This window comes from Emys orbicularis, chromosome 24, assembly GCF_028017835.1.
Source record: "Emys orbicularis isolate rEmyOrb1 chromosome 24, rEmyOrb1.hap1, whole genome shotgun sequence".
In the NCBI taxonomy this organism is placed as follows: domain Eukaryota; kingdom Metazoa; phylum Chordata; order Testudines; family Emydidae; genus Emys; species Emys orbicularis.
Window position 1 is genome coordinate 2,176,171 of NC_088706.1, and position 16,750 is coordinate 2,192,920.

The window sequence follows — 16,750 nt, forward strand, 5'->3', positions numbered from 1 at the left end:
GCGCTCACATCAGGCAGCTGTCCAATCCATGGCTGGGTAGTTTTAATTCTCTGGATTGGTTACAGACTGTGCCAGGTCCTCAGGTTTGTTGTTATACATTCAAGGTGTGATTGGCTGACTAAAGCATGTGCTAGGTCTGTGTTATTGGAGGAGCAGAGCAGCATGTCCAGTGCAAACTCTCAGGGACGCCATGTTGTGACCTGGCGACAAAGGCAAATCCTCTGCTTCTCACCTGACAGGTGCAGTGTGGCAGAGTCCAGCAGCGTGCTGGGCCTTTGCTTGAGAGAGGCTATTAAACCCCAGGCCCAGTGCAGAGCAGATTGCTAGGGGCTCCTGGCAGATTACTGATCACCCTCCAACAAGGAAGTGCGGGAAGTTCTGATTTGGGGGGGGGGGGGGCACCTCAGGCCCAGAATTTGTGCATGCACCAGGCAATCAGACTTCTCTGGCTATGCCAGTGCGAATAGACACAACATCCGCCTCATCTTTGCTCTCCCAGCAGTGTCTGCACACAGGGCCCAGCCCCGTGGCCGAGCTGTGAGTGAATTCCAATCAGTTTGCTGATGAAGGTGAGCAACGCTCAAACATTGAACAAGACCCAAGCCCACCATCTGTCCTCTCACTGCTGGAGCTGGTCACACAGAGGGACTCACCCAATCCATCACCGGGTGCTGCAGTGTGGAATTTATTTTGTTCAGATATTAGGAACCGATACATAAATTCAAGACATTAAATTTAAAAAACTAAAATGACTCCACTGGTAAGAGCACCGGGGTGCAACTGGCTGAATTAAGAGCACATCCACAGCCAGTAAAGCGCACACATTCCCCTGTCCGGAGAGTGGGAAACCCCAGCATGGCAGAGTTGTGCATCATGTGTGGGGGCTTAAGATAATGGGTGCTGTTGAACTTGCCGCATACATCAGACTGTCTGCAACCGCTGCTACAGGAATGATAATGATGCCTGGGCTAGACTTTGATTTCATTTAGATTCATCAAAAGAACTGCTCTGGACGCTCACAGGGGGAGGAGGAGGGACAGACAGAATGATTTTCTTTAAATACAAAGCAAAAAACAGCTCGTCTGCTTTGTGCATGTGGAGAATTGGAAAAAGCCAGGGCTCAACATTCCTTTGAATCCCCTATTGGGTAAGTTATCCTCTGCCCAAATAAGTCACACCCTTAAAAGAATCTTCACTCTTTATTGAAGGAGGCAGCAGAATAATCTATGAACATGAGAACATTTCAGCTGAACCTCTATTTACCCAGCACCAGTTTGGATTCTGTGTCAGTTAACCTCCTCCAAGCTCTGCAGCTAGCACACAGGTTCCACTGAGAGGCCAGGTGTGCACCTCCACCTGCGGCAGGAGACTGTACCCTTCAATTCATATAGAGTAGGTAAGTGAATCATACCCTCTGCACTCAGTCTTAACAATAAATAAGTGGGGATGCGTGGGGGGTGGTGGCTATGTTCCAAGTTGGTTTTGCACCTTATTTGCTCTGTTTGTTGCACCTACAGCAGCTAATGCCAACTGCTTGTGTCCATCCCTCTTGTCCCTGGTCAGTATTCTACAGCTCCGCCCCTTTCTCTGTCACAACTGGCACTCTGCCCCAGTAAGTACAGCTCATGTGACCACCCGTGGATCTGGGGAGATTCAAACACAAAGACTCAAAGCAGTGGGTCCCACCTGCATCAGAAGAGAACTGTATGTTACACAACTGGGAGCACTCCTCACTGCTACAGCCAGGTCTGCAAACCTGCCTGGCCTGTGTTGATATGGCTCCACAGGACTCTGCGGAAGGTGCATGTGTGGAGGCATGGGTGCATTTGGTTTAGTAAAGTGCATGACACTGCATCAACAAAGGCTTATTGGTGCAACCTAGTAAGAGAGCAGCTGAGACCTGCATGTCCTGAAAGAACTTTGAGAGCCTTTCAGGGAGCTGGGGAGGCTGCCTTTGGGTTACTATAGATGCTGACATTGCAAACGATACAGGTCACTTTGCTACTGCCCAGTACCCACCTGGGTCCATGTCAGGAAGCACTAGGGAATATGGGGAGGAAAGAGGCCAGCCTCCTCCAACCAAGATTTTAAAAGGAACCAACAGCAGCTGCTAATGTCTTAAATCAGTTACACTTTAAATCTACTGCACATTCTTACAGCGTAAAGCTAGCGCCGTGCCCAGGGTAGTCATGTGGGTCCCAGGCAGGTCACATCAGGGACTGGTAAAGTGATGGCACACCCAATAGCTACCTCTTCTGAAACAGAACCAACAGAGACTGTTCCCCACAGTTCCCTCCTTACACTGTAGGTTGCTGCAAGTTCAGACATGGCACTGCTGCAAGTGAGAGGTATAGGAAGCTCTTGGATGGCATTCTTAGAGGGCCTGCTCTGTGCTTGAAGCAGAAATGTCCAATAACCTCCAAGCAGCATATGGGTTGAGCTCATCCTGGTCTCTGCAAAGCGCCCACACATACAGAAACCGCAGAACTTGGTCCTGAAACAAAAAATCACTTGTTAGAACTGAAACTACACACTGCAGAGAACACAGCATTGCTGTGGGCTACGAGTCACGCCCCTCCTTCTCTCACAGAGAACATAGCACCGCTACCGGGCTAGGAGTCAACACCCAGCACCACCACACACAGAGAACAACATCGCTGTTATATAAGTCTTACACTGATTTTGTTTTTATCTTTGTTTTTTATCTCCTTTAGTTAAGGTTACCAAAATGCTGGATATCATAAGCTCACTTTCTCTTGTACAGTGTTTCAAAAACTTAACCTTTTGGGCTGAATATTCCCTGATGAGCTTTTGCGCCATAGGGTTGTGATGCTTGAAAATTTGAACCATGCAGCCATTTGAGTTATATGGCAACAAGCACACACACCCATTTTCCTGTTCTGACAACCAGTTTAACACAGATAGCCGAGGAGCAGCTGAACTCTGCAGGGAATCTACTGCAGTTAGTACCTCTGATTTCATAAAGCTGAGAGTATTTGAATATGGACTTGTGTGCATGCAAACAAAGTTAAAAATCACTTAGAAAAGTTAGATGCCTGCAAGTCACCAGGGCCTGATGAAATGCATCCTAGAATACTCAAGGAGCTAATAGAGGAGGTATCTGAGCCTCTAGCTATTATCTTTGGAAAATCATGGGAGACGGGAGAGATTCCAGAAGACTGGAAAAGGGCAAATATAGTGCCCATCTATAAAAAGGGAAATAAAAACAACCCAGGAAACTACAGACCAGTTAGTTTAACTTCTGTGCCAGGGAAGATAATGGAGCAAGTAATTAAGGAAATCATCTGCAAACACTTGGAAGGTGGTAAGGTGATAGGGAACAGCCAGCATGGATTTGTAAAGAACAAATCATGTCAAACCAATCTGATAGCTTTCTTCGATAGGATAACGAGCCTTGTGGATAAGGGAGAAGCTGTGGATGTGGTATACCTAGACTTTAGTAAGGCATTTGATACGGTCTCGCATGATATTCTTATCGACAAACTAGGCAAATACAATTTAGATGGGGCTACTATAAGGTGGGTGCATAACTGGCTGGATAACCATACTCAGAGAGTTGTTATTAATGGTTCCCAATCCTGCTGGAAAGGCATAACGAGTGGGGTTCCGCAGGGGTCTGTTTTGGGACCGGCTCTGTTCAATATCTTCATTAACGACTTAGATATTGGCATAGAAAGTACGCTTATTAAGTTTGCGGATGATACCAAACTGGGAGGGATTGCAACTGCTTTGGAGGACAGGGTCATAATTCAAAATGATCTGGACAAATTGGAGAAATGGTCTGAGTTAAACAGGATGAAGTTTAACAAAGACAAATGCAAAGTGCTCCACTTAGGAAGAAAAAATCAGTTTCACACATACAGAATGGGAAGAGACTGTCTAGGAAGGAGTACGGCAGAAAGGGATCTAGGGGTTATAGTGGACCACAAGCTAAGTATGAGTCAACAGTGTGATGCTATTGCAAAAAAAGCAAACATGATTCTGGGATGTATTAACAGGTGTGTTGTGAGCAAGACACGAGAAGTCATTCTTCCGCTCTACTCTGCTCTGGTTAGGCCTCAGCTGGAGTATTGTGTCCAGTTCTGGGCACCGCATTTCAAGAAAGATGTGGAGAAATTGGAAAGGGTCCAGAGAAGAGCAACAAGAATGATTAAAGGTCTTGAGAACATGACCTATGAAGGAAGGCTGAAAGAATTGGGTTTGTTTAGTTTGGAAAAGAGAAGACTGAGAGGGGACATGATAACAGTTTTCAGGTATCTAAAAGGGTGTCATAAGGAGGAGGGAGAAAACTTGTTCACCTTAGCCTCTGAGGATAGAACAAGAAGCAATGGGCTTAAACTGCAGCAAGGGAGGTCTAGGTTGGACATTAGGAAAAAGTTCCTAACTGTCAGGGTGGTTAAACACTGGAATAAATTGCCTAGGGAGGTTGTGGAATCTCCATCTCTGGAGATATTTAAGAGTAGGTTAGATAAATGTCTATCAGGGATGGTCTAGACAGTATTTGGTCCTGCCATGCGGGCAGGGGACTGGACTCGATGACCTCTCGAGGTCCCTTCCAGTCCTAGAATCTATGAATCTATGAAACACCTAAGTACACAATCTCCAACAGCCTTGGGCTGGCTGGTGCCCATTAGGAAGCATGTTTGCCCTGCTCTTCTGTCATTTTTAGCCTTTTAACTTTTCCCCATTTCTCCCCACCCCCTGCCCTTCCTTCTCTCTTTAGTAACTGAGGAAATTCAATACAAAAACCTCTTAATACAACTTTAACCTGCACTATGAAAAGTCACAAAACCATTACATTTCCATCCAAGTCAAAGCCCTGCACACATGTAGTACTCACTTGAGTCCTGTTATCCTGGGTCAATACATATACAGTAGAACCACAGAGTTGTTTGTAACTCTGAAACACTCATAATTCTGAACAAACCCAATGGTGATTCTTTCATAGACTTTAAGGTCAGAAGGGACCATTATGATCATCTAGTCTGACCTCCCGCATGATGCAGGCCACAAAATCTGACCCACCCACTCCTGGAATAATTCTCTCCCTTGACTCAGCTATTGAAGTCCCCAAATCATGATTTAAAGACTTCAAGTCGCAGAGAATCCTCCAGCAAGCGACCCCTGCCCCATGCTGCGGAGGAAGGCGAAAAACCTCCAGGGCCTCTGCCAATCTACCCTGGAGGAAAATTCCTTCCCGACCCCAAATATGGCGATCAGCAGAACCCCGAGCATGCAGGCAAGATTCTCCAGCCAGACCCGCATTGACCATTGATACTAATTACCAGCAATGGCATGTTATTGACCTATTGACTAAAATCACGTTATCCCATCAAACCATCCCCTCCATAAACTTATCAAGCTTAATCTTAAAGCCAGAGAGGTCTTTCGCCCCCACTGTTTCCCTCGGAAGGCTGTTCCAGAACTTCACCCCTCTGACGGTTAGAAACCGTCGTCTAATTTCAAGCCTAAACTTCCCGACGGCCAGTTTATATCCATTTGTTCTCGTGTCCACATTAGTACTGAGCTGAAATAATTCCTCTCCCTCCCTGGTATTTATCCCTCTGATATATTTAAAGAGAGCAATCATATCCCCCCTCAGCCTCCTTTTGGTTAGGGTAAACAAACCGAGCTCCTCGAGTCTCCTTTCATACGACAGGTTTTCCATTCCTCGGATCATCCTAGTGGCCCTTCTCTGCACCCGTTCCAGTTTGAGTTCATCCTTTTTAAACATGGGAGACCAGAACTGCACACAGTACTCCAAATGAGGTCTCACCAGTGCCTTGTATAATGGAAGCAGCACCTCCTTATCCCTACTAGAAATACCTCGCCTAATGCATCCCAAGACCGCATTAGCTTTTTTCACAGCCACGTCACATTGCCGACTCATAGTCATCCTGCGATCAACCAGGACTCCGAGGTCCTTCTCCTCCTCCGTTACTTCCAACCGATGCGTCCCCAGCTTATAACTAAAATTCTTGTTAGTCATCCCTAAATGCATCACCTTACACTTCTCACTATTAAATTTCATCCTATTACTATTACTCCAGTTTACAAGGTCATCCAAGTCTCCCTGCAGGATATCCCGATCCTTCTCCGAATTGGCAATACCTCCCAACTTTGTGTCATCCGCAAACTTTATCAGCCCACTTCTACATTCGGTTCCGAGGTCAGTAATAAATAGATTAAATAAAATCGGACCCAAAACCGAACCTTGAGGAACTCCACTGGTAACCTCCCTCCAACCTGACAGTTCACCTTTCAGTACGACCTGCTGGAGTCTCCCCTTTAACCAGTTCTTTATCCACCTCTGGATTTTCATATCGATCCCCATCTTTTCCAATTTAACCAATAATTCCTCATGCGGTACCGTATCAAATGCTTTACTGAAATTGAGGTATATTAGATCCACCGCATTTCCTTTATCTAAAAAATCTGTTACTTTCTCAAAGAAGGAGATCAGGTTGGTTTGGCACGATCTGCCTTTCGTAAAACCATGTTGTAATTTGTCCCAATTGCCATTGACCTCAAGGTCCTTAACTACTTTCTCCTTCAAAATTTTTTCCAAGACCTTGCATATTACAGATGTTAAACTAACAGGCCTGTAGTTACCTGGGTCACTTTTTCCCCACTTCTTGAAAATAGGAACCACATTAGCTATTCTCCAGTCCAACGGTACCACCCCCGAGTTTACAGATTCATTAAAAATTATCGCTAACGGGCTTGCAATTTCTCGCGCCAGTTCCTTTAATATTCTCGGATGAAGATCATCTGGTCCGCCCGATTTAGTCCCGTTAAGCTGTTCGAGTTTGGCTTCTACCTCGGATACGGTAATGTCAACCCCCCCTCCTTTATTCCCCTCTGTCACGCTGCCTCTATTCCTAAGCCCTTCATTAGCCTCATTAAAGACCGATGCAAAATATTCGTTTAGATATTGTGCCATGCCTAGATTATCCATAATCTCCACTCCATCTACAGTTTTCAGCGGTCCCACTTCTTCTTTCTTTGTTTTCTTCCTATTTATATGGCTAAAAACCTCTTGCTATTGGTTTTAATTCCCCTCGCAAGGTCCAACTCTACCCGGCTTTTGGCCTTTCTCACTCCATCTCTACATGCTCTGACCTCAATAAGGTAGGTTTCTTTGCTGATCCCTCCCCTCTTCCACTCTTTGTACGCTTTCTGTTTTTTCTTAATCACCCCTCTGAGACGCTCGCTCATCCAGCTCGGTCTAAATCTCCTGCCTATGAACCGTTTTCCCTTTCTTGGGATACAGGCCTCCGACAGCTCCTGCAACTTCAATTTGAAATAATCCCAGGCGCCTTCCGCCTTTAGATCCGTAAATATGTTAGTCCAATCCACTTCCCTAACTAGTCGCCTTAATTTATTAAAGTTAGCCCTTTTGAAATCGTAAACCCTAGTCTCTGATTTAATTTTGTTAATCCTTCCATTTAGTTTAAACCGAATTAGCTCATGATCACTCGAGCCAAGGTTGTCCCCTACAACCATTTCCTCAACGAGGTCCTCACTACTCACCAAAACCAAATCTAAAATGGCATCCCCCCTCGTCGGTTCAGCAACTACTTGATGAAGGAATTCATCAGCTAGCACGTCTAGGAAAATCTGAGCCCTATTATTGTTACTAGCATTTGTTCCCCAATCGATTGTAAACTTTCAAAAGTTTACAATCGAACATTGACTTAATACGGCTTTGAAACTTTACTGTGCAGAAGAAAAATGCTGCTTCCCTTTTATTTTGTTAGTAGTTTACATTTAACTCAGTACTATACTGTATTATTATTATTATTTTTTAAATCTCTGCTGCTGCCTGATTGTGCACTTCCGGTTCCAAATGAGGTGTGTGGTTGACTGGTCAGTTCGTAACTCTGGGGCTCTACTGTAGTATTTTCTTGAAGAAGTCTATGCGGTTAAGTGTATAAAGATATAAGATGGGTAAAGGGGCTGAGTTAATTGCCACTGAAACCTTAATTTGCATTTTCTAGCTATCTGTGACATTCAAACTCCATTTCATTACATTCTGTAATGAAAGAGGCAAACTAAGAAAGGAGAAAATTGGCACCAAAGCTGTGATCTAGCTGGAAAGGTTTAGGCTCCTGAAAAATAGGGTGTTTTATTGGAAGTGTGGCAGACAACTACAGGGATCTTAAAAAAAAAAAAAAAAAAAACAGGAGTCCTTGTGGCACCTTAGAGACTAACAAATTTATTTGGGCATAAGCTTTCATGGGCTACAGCCCACTTCATCAGATGAATGAAGTGAAAAATACAGGAGCAGGTATAAATACATGAAAGGATGGGAGTTGCTTTACCAAGTGTGAGGTCAGTCTTACGAGATAAATCAATTAACAGCAGGATACCAAGAGAGGAAAAATAACTTTTGAAGTGGTAAGAGTGGCCCATTACAGACAGTTTGTGACATCAAAACACAGGGAAGATGGCTTTCTTACTGGGGAATGAGACATCACAGAACAAAAAAACAACAACAACCCGTTACCTGCACTGTGGGAGTTCTGGGTGACTGATTTTGCATGTTTATTAATAGAGCTACATCCTAATCTTGGATGTGCAGTGCATGTTGCTGCATATATTCAAAGGAACTGGGACTGCAAACATCTGTGGACTCCCAGAAGTGGATTTCTAAACTGTAGTTATGCATTTAAGATTAAAATTTGTCCCTTATTCCCATGGGATGCTGTGACAGGCCCAGCATCCTGCACCACAATCTCTTAGGATTAATTTTAAAGAGGATTCCTTGAACCTTTCGAAAGTGCTTTGCTGGATGGTTAAAGGCCTATTTCCCCAGATCAACTGTGCAAAACTCCATAGGCATCTGTCCCCTGCTCTCTTTTTAAAGTGGCGTATTTGCTAGAACACCTGGCATAATCATTTCATATGCTCCCAAACTTCCTACGTATCCCATTGAGGGTGAGTTTGCAGCACTGTAGTGGGTGAGTGCAAACAGGGCAATACTGCAGCAGGAACAAGCACATGATTTCTATTTAGCAAGTTTACAACTTGAAGCTCCTTTTTACCTAGAAGGTTATTTGCTCATGACTCCAAGGCACTGCAGAAGTGCAACAGTAAAACAATCATGGCTGCCAGTCGGCCTGCAGCTGACACTGGATTAAAACTAAAGTTTCATTTCCTCTACAGCATTTTAATGCATCTCCTGGATTTATTGCTGTTCTCAAGGAAACAGACAGAAAATGGGCTTTGATATCGCCTTTAATAAATCAGCCCATCAATACCCATCTTTTACCAATGGGCTAATTCAATGTGAGAAATCACTAAATAGACCTCTCTTCCCCCTGTGGTCAATATGACAAGCTGCAAATCAGTCTAGATGGGCCCCATCATTAAAATTAGTCCTTTTTTCTGTAAACCTACAGTCTGGGCTCAGGAGAATGGCTGAGAAAAGCCAATATTTATTAAACACATGTATTAATTTTAATGGAAGACTCCTGGAAACTGCCAGCTCCAGGCTCCTCGCAGCGTCACCTATTATACATCATTAAACTACTTAAACATTGCCCGGCACCCCGAGAGCCTGCCACTCAGCCACAAAGAGATTTCCAGAAGATTTCACAAGCTCTTAAACCCATGTGTCATTAACTCCCAAAACGAGCTTGACAGAACTTATCCGCAGATGGTGCTTAGGTGAATGACGGTGATGCTTTCTACAGCTTACATGGACAAATGAAACCACTGCAAGAAGTGATTCACACACAGATTCCAGGACAGGGCATGGTCAGTCAGGCATCCCCGGAGTAGCTTTCAGAAGTCCCAACACAGGACTGTGCCATGTGCAGTGTCTAGCACAGGGGTCTCAAACACATGGCCCGTGGGGCTATTTCCTGCAGCCCGCCAAGCGGCCTGCGCCTGCCCCCCCGGCCTACCTCCAGGCCAGGGGTGGGCAAACTACACCCGCGGGATTGCCCCCCTCGAGCCCCGCGCCGCTCCCTGAAGCGGCTGGCTTCACATCCCTGCGGCGGGGAAGAAAAGTCCGTGTGTTGCCCTGGTTTTCAGGCACCGGCCCCCCGCAGCTCCCACTGGCCGGGAACGGGGACGGGGAACCGCGGCCAATGGGAGCTTTGGGGGAGGTACCTGGAGGCACGGCAAGCAGCGTGCGGAGCCCTGCGTCCCCCCTCCCCCAGGGGCTGCAGGGACATGGTTCTAGCTACTTCCGGGAGCGGGGCCAGGGCTGGCAGCCTGCCCTGGCCCCGGTGTGCACCGCTGCCACCCCGCCCCCCAACTCCCTGCCCTGAGCCCCCTGCCTGCACCCCAACCCCCTGCTGCATCCCACACCCCTTCTGCACCCCAATCCCTTGCCCTGAGCCCCCTGCCTGCACCCCAACTCCCTGCCCTGAGCCCCCTGCCTGAACGCCAACCCCCTGCTGCACCCCAACTCCCTGCCCTGAGCCCTCTGCCTGAACCTCAACCCCCTGCTGCACCCCAACTCCCTGCCCTGAGTCCCCTGCCTGAACCTCAACCCCCTGCTGCACCCCAACTCCCTGCCCTGAGCCCCCTGCTGCACTCCACACCCCAACCCCCTGCCCTGAGCCCCCTACTGCATCCCACACCCCTTCTGCACCCTGAGCCCCCTGACTGCAACCCAACCCCCTGCTGCACCTCAACTCCCTTCCCTGAGCCCCTGCCACACCCCTCATGCACCCTCTGGGGGCAGGGAGGGGGCGGAGTTGGGGTGGGGACTTCAGGGAAGGGGTTGGAATGGGGTAGGGACTCATGGAAGGGGTGGAGTGGTGGCAGGGCCGGGGGCAGCGAGGCGGGGGTGTGTGTCAGTGATGCGGCCCTTGGGCCAATGAACTAGCCCTCATGTGGCCCTCGTGATCATTTGAGTTTGAAACCCCTGGTCTAGCATGAGGAGAGGAGAACAGTTTACCTGGTTTGAGACAGAACCTTAGTACAATTACAGTGGATCCAGAACCTAAACTCACTGGGCTTGAGATTATTCTCCACCCCTCTTGCAATTTATTAATTTTAATTTCTCCCGCTTCAATTTCATTTTGCTAATTTCTGCCCAAGTGCCCAAACCTCTGGGCTCCTCACACCCAGAGGTCCCGCTCATCAAGGACGGAGAAAGGCAAGAAAGCATGCATCCAAAACATACAAATAAACAAATTAAATATAAAAACAGGAAACAGCCCCACTGGGAAATGAAGGTCCTAATGTGCCGATTTGTTGTTCCCCCTTTGTGCCTCAGTTTCCCCCATCTTTAAAATGGGGATAATGATACTGAAGTCCTTTGCAAAGCGCTTCAAGACCTAATGGTGAGAACTAGATATTACTTACAGCTGCAGTATAGAGCTACCACCACAGGTAGCTGAGAGCATGTGTGTGGAGCAGCAGTCAGAACGGTTACCACAATACTGCCACTCCCTTTTCATCTCTCCTTCCTCCCAGGTGCTCACAGCAGCTCCTAGCTTGGCACCATTCTCCTACTTAACGAATGGGCTTTCACTGCTCCTTTCAGATGGCCCTACAGGGCCCCAACCAGATGCCGTTATTATTCATAATTATTCTTTCGTTATGGTTTCTCTCTCATGAAGAGTCACATGAGACTCTCCTATGAGCCACTTTCATGCAGTCCAGAAACATCAGAAACAACTGATCCAAGACAACCCAGGTACACACAAAAGCCAAGTGCATGAAGAACAGACCAAGCATATGAAATTCTGGTATCTATGGGTATGTCTACACTATGAAATTAGGTCGATTTTATAGAAGTCGATTTTTAGGACGCAATTTTATACAGTCGATTGCGCATGTCCACACTAAGCGCATTAAGTCAGTAGAGTGTGTCCTCACTACCGTGGCCAGCATCGACTTATGGAGCGGTGCACTGTGGGTAGCTATCCTACAGTTCCTGCAGTCTCCGCCGCCCAGCGAGTTAAGCTCCCAATGCCTGATGGTGCAAAAACATTGTCGCGGCTGGTTTTGGGTACATGTCGTCAGTCGCCCCTCCCTCTGTGAAAACAACGGCAGACAATCGTTTCGCGTCTTTTTCCTGGGTTACCCGTGCAGACGCCATACCACGGCAAGCATGGAGCCCGCTCAGCTCACCGTCACCGCTGCTGTTGTGGGCAAGTCTACTGTGGGGGCTGCTGTGATCCAAGTAGCCAATGCAATCATTGACGTTCTGTTATCAAGGGTAGTGACTCTGGGAAATGTGCGGGCCTTTTTAGATTTTAGGTGCATCATATTCTTGTCCTTTGTCACTGGTGAAGAAGTCTTGCAGCCGTACATTCCAGTCTGGTCAGCGCTGTAACACCCCATAGCACTTCCGTGGTTAACACATGTAACCGCTCCAGGGCTCTTGCTCTTTTGCCTTGGCCGAGGTACCTTGCCCTACCCGGACCTCCAAGCATTCGACACAGAAGCACCTGCAGCAGCTGGCATTGCTACACAGCAGCAGGTCCTTGCCTTCGCAGCAGACGGTGCAGTAGGACTGCTAACCATCGTCATCCACCGCTTCTGCTGTAACTGTGCTCTCCTGCTCCCAAGCAACGAGCTCGGGGGATCTGTTCTGGTCCTCCTGGGTGCTGCTGGCAGCAGACGGTGCAGTAGGACTGGTAACCGTCCTCGTCAGACATGTAGCTTGGCTGGGGGTTCTGGGAACGTCTTCCCTGCCTGGCTCCTAGCAACCTCCAGGGCATGGTGTATGGCTCCATCACTTCCCCTGCAACTCTGCTCTCCTGCTCCCCAGCGACGAGCTCGGGGGATCCGTTCATGAAGCCTGGACAGTAGTAAGGAGCAGTTCAACTATAGGCTGAGCAAATGCAGAATGGTGGTAGAATGTGCCTTTGGACATTTAAAAGCTCTCTGGAGCTGTTGGTCAGATCTCAGCGCAAGCAACATTCCCATTGTTATTGCTGCTTGCTGTGTGCTCCATAATATCTGTGAGAATAAGGGGGAGACATTTATGGCGGGGTGGGAGGTTGAGGCAAATCGTCTGGCATCTGATTTTGAGCAGCCAGACACCAGGGCGATTAGAAGAGCACAGCAAGGCGTGCTGCGCATCAGAGAGGCTTTGAAAACCAGTTTAATGACTGGCCAGGCTTCGGTGTGACACTTGTGTGTGTTTCTCCTTGATGCACACCCACCCCCTTTGTTGATTTTAATTCCCTGTAAGCCAACCACCCTCCCCACTTCGAAATAAAACAACTATTGTTTTGAAACCATGCATTCTTTATTAATTAAAAAAAAAAAAAAAAGAGATAACAGACAAGGTATTGTAGCCACACTAAAAATCAAACTGTTTGAATGACAGCCTTCTGTTGCTTGGGCCATCCTCTAGAGTGGAGTGGCTGGGTGCCCGGAGCCTCCCCCCCGCATTCTTGGGCATCTGGGTGAGGCTACGGAACATGGGGAGGAGGGTAGGCAGTTATACAGTGGATGCAGCTGGAGTCTGTGCTCTTATTGGCTTTCCTGCAGCTCCAACAGACGCTTCATCATGTCCGTTTGCTCCCCCAACAGACGCTTCATCGTGTCCGTTTGCTCCCCCATTAGCCTCAGCATCGCGTCCTGCCTCTGCTCTTCGCGCTCACTTAATTCTTTCCTGGCCTCTGCCACTGAATGCCTCCATGCATTAAGCTGTGCCCTATCAGTGCAGGAGGACTGCATGAGCTCGGAAAACATGTCATCGCGAGTGCATTTTTTTCACCTTCTAAACTGCGATAACCTCAGGGACGGAGATGATAGGGGGAGCATAGAAACATTCTACTCTCTACGATTCTGGGGGAACTGCATGGTCACCTGTGCTGCTGAGTTCGCCACGCTGACCAAAGAGGAAATGAAATTCAAAAATTCCCGGGGCTTTTCCTGTGTACCTGGCTAGTGCATCGGACTTCAAAGTGCTGTCCAGAATGGTCACAATGGAGCACTCTGGGATAGCTCCTGGAGGCCAATCCCATCAATTTGCGTCTGCACTACACCAAATTCGACCCAGCAAAGTCGATTTTAGCGCTGCTCCCCTTGCTGGGGAGGAGTACAGAAGTCGATTTTAAGAGCCCTTTAGGTCGACGGAACAGGGTTGGTTGTGTGGATGCATTCATTTTTAAATCGACCTAACGCGGCTAAATTCGACCTAACCCCGTAGTGTAGACCAGGCCTATGTAAAGCAGCCACATTAAGAAGTGATTAGCTGATTAACTGAGGCAAGTTGAGTAAGGCTGACCCTCTAACTTGGGATGGGGGTGTTGTCTTTCCCAAAAGGTTTTTAATATGCAAATTTTTTTTTTTTTTTTCTCAGAAAGGTCCTACAACATTTCAGCCATGAAGTGACGGGATGTATGTGACGGAAGTGAGATTGTTTGTTCAAAACCTACACCACGATGACAGTCCCCAGCAGGGAGATCCATAAAGGTAGCAGCCCCTGTTCCTCTCTGCACTCAATCCTGGATAGATAGTAACAGCCCTGCTTATTTCCAATTTGGCTTGAGCCACTGCTGGGACTTTCCACCCACTAAATTCCCTTTGTCTAGCAGCTCTGTCATTAGACTTTAAAGCAATGCAATCAAGCAGCATGCTGTGAGTGATTCTGTGTAATCCTCTGGGTGGCTTGCTGCCCATGGCACTCATCTCCTCGGGTTTCACAACCTTCCCTAAACCATAATCCCGTCCTTTGCTACTCCCCACTGCTGCCCAGGATCCCTGGGCCTTTCAAATGCACCAGCACAACGATCTCAGGCAGTGTACCTGCCACCCCCTGCATCTGACAAGGACAGAGCTCTGAGTGGCTGAGCCAGGCCAGGCACAGGAAGGGAGCAGGTGTACCAAGGGGCAGGGACCCACTGTGCTAGATGCATCTGGATGCTCTGCCCTTTCATTATTTGGTTCCATGATTTCACCTGGGATTGAAGTGCAATTTACTGAACCCAATCACCATTTCCCACTATAAAGACCCAAATCCCATTAGCTCTACACCAGCTCATTACACCTTCCTCATTCTGAGCACTTTTTAAGATGGCTGCTAAGGGTCCTACCATCAGATATCTTGTTTTTCCAAGTACTCCCCTCCAGTTTTTTCTGTTGGTGGATTTTTTTTAAATCAATTGCTCCATTTTCTAGATCTCCGTTAATAGCAATGAAAGCATCTGAGTTCTGGGACACACAAGAAGTCTGGACATGCTTACAGGGCAAAGGTTTCATGTGTGCTTTGAGTGCAGGACTTGTTACTTCACACTGGTGATATGGAGACCCATTGTGAAGCACTGAACTTCATCTATTAGTAAGTGATCACCCTAAAGAAAGCCCAGTTCTCCATCACAAAATGAACTTGTTCATTTATTTGATAAGCTTAGTTTTAATTAGTGATGTTCTAACAAACATACTGAAGTAATGAGAGCTCAGTAATGCCAGACCTGTTGCTAGAGCACTATTTCATCTCTGCTCAGAAGCGGAGAGGGCATGTGTTTGTGGGGGTGAATTATGGAGAGTATGGATTAGTTAAATGCACATTAGCCAGGCTCCATGGCAGATGTGTGTGTTACACAATGACGACTGGATTAAAAGTGAATGCACACAATCTCACTAGAACTGACTGCAAAGCACTTCATTTTTCACACAAAGTACAGGGCATCTGTGATAAATGAAAGGGGGGGGGGGGCTAGCTCCCTTTTATGGACTCAGCCAGCCATTTAACTATAAAATCCCTCTTAGTAGCTGTTCTCTACTTGCTTTACCTGTAAAGGGCTAAAAAGTATCACTGCTATGCATAGGTAAAAGGAAGTAAGTGGGGCACCTGGCCAAAAGAACCAATGGGAAGGCTAGAACTTTTTGAAATTGAAACAAGACTCCCCTTTTGTCTGTCTGTGGTTGTTCTCAGAGAGAAGCAGAGACAGGGCTGAAACTATGCTGTAAAAAGCTTGGGGCCAGGTATGAAAAATCATCAGTATCATACCTAGAAACTACTCATTTGAAATCCCAGATATGTAAGCAGATCAGGAAATGTCTAGGAAGACGCGATCAGGTTTATCTCCTTTTATTTCTTTATGGCTTGTGGACGCCTCTGTGCTAACCCCAGGTGCTTTTGTTTTGCTTGTAACCTTTAAGATGGACCTCAAGAACTATTTTTGATGCTTAATCATTGTATTTGCTCTTTTTAAATCTACTAATAGCCTGAGTTTCCAGATGTATTTTCTTTCTTTTTGTTTCAATAAAATTTATCTTTTTTAAGAACGGGATTGGATTTTTGTGTCCTAAGAGGTTTGTGCACATGTTGTTTAATTAGCTGATAGCAACAGCTGATTTCCTTTGTTTTTCTTTCTCAGCTCTTCTCCGGCTGGGAGTGTGTGTGTGTGTGTGGGGGGGGTTTAAAGGGCTTGAGGGTACCCCACAGGAAGGAATTCCCAAGTGCACCTTCCTGGGTTCTCAAAGGGGTTCTGCACTGGGTGGTGGCAGCATCTATCCATCCAAGGTCAGAGAAAAGCTGTAACCTTAGGAGCTTAGTACAAGCTTGGAGTGGCCAGTATTTATTGCTAGAATCATTGCGGGCCCCCACCTTCTGCACTCGAAGTGCTAGAGTGGGGAATCAGCCTTGACAGCATCACTTACCGGATCTCCTTCTACCACCTCTCCTTTCTGATTTTTAACCACCCTAACAAGTTGAGCCTGGAAAGTGATAATTAATACGGGTCCCTGCTCCATCATCTTCCCCATAGGAAGCTGTAACGAGAAAAATTTTCTATTAGAAAGT

General features: G+C 46.9%; 1 protein-coding gene across 1 annotated transcript in view; it reads right to left on the bottom strand.

Annotated features, from left to right (window-relative positions):
• Nucleotides 1-2,374: 2,374 nt before the first annotated feature.
• TIMM44 (translocase of inner mitochondrial membrane 44) overlaps nt 2,375-16,750 on the bottom strand; it is a 71,089-nt gene continuing 56,713 nt past the window's right edge. Inside the window, exons 12-13 of the mRNA XM_065422253.1 lie at nt 16,609-16,719; nt 2,375-2,494 (exon numbers count right to left, since the gene is read on the bottom strand). Of these exons, the coding sequence (XP_065278325.1) occupies nt 2,375-2,494; nt 16,609-16,719 (231 nt within the window). The remainder of the gene's footprint in view (nt 2,495-16,608; nt 16,720-16,750) is intronic.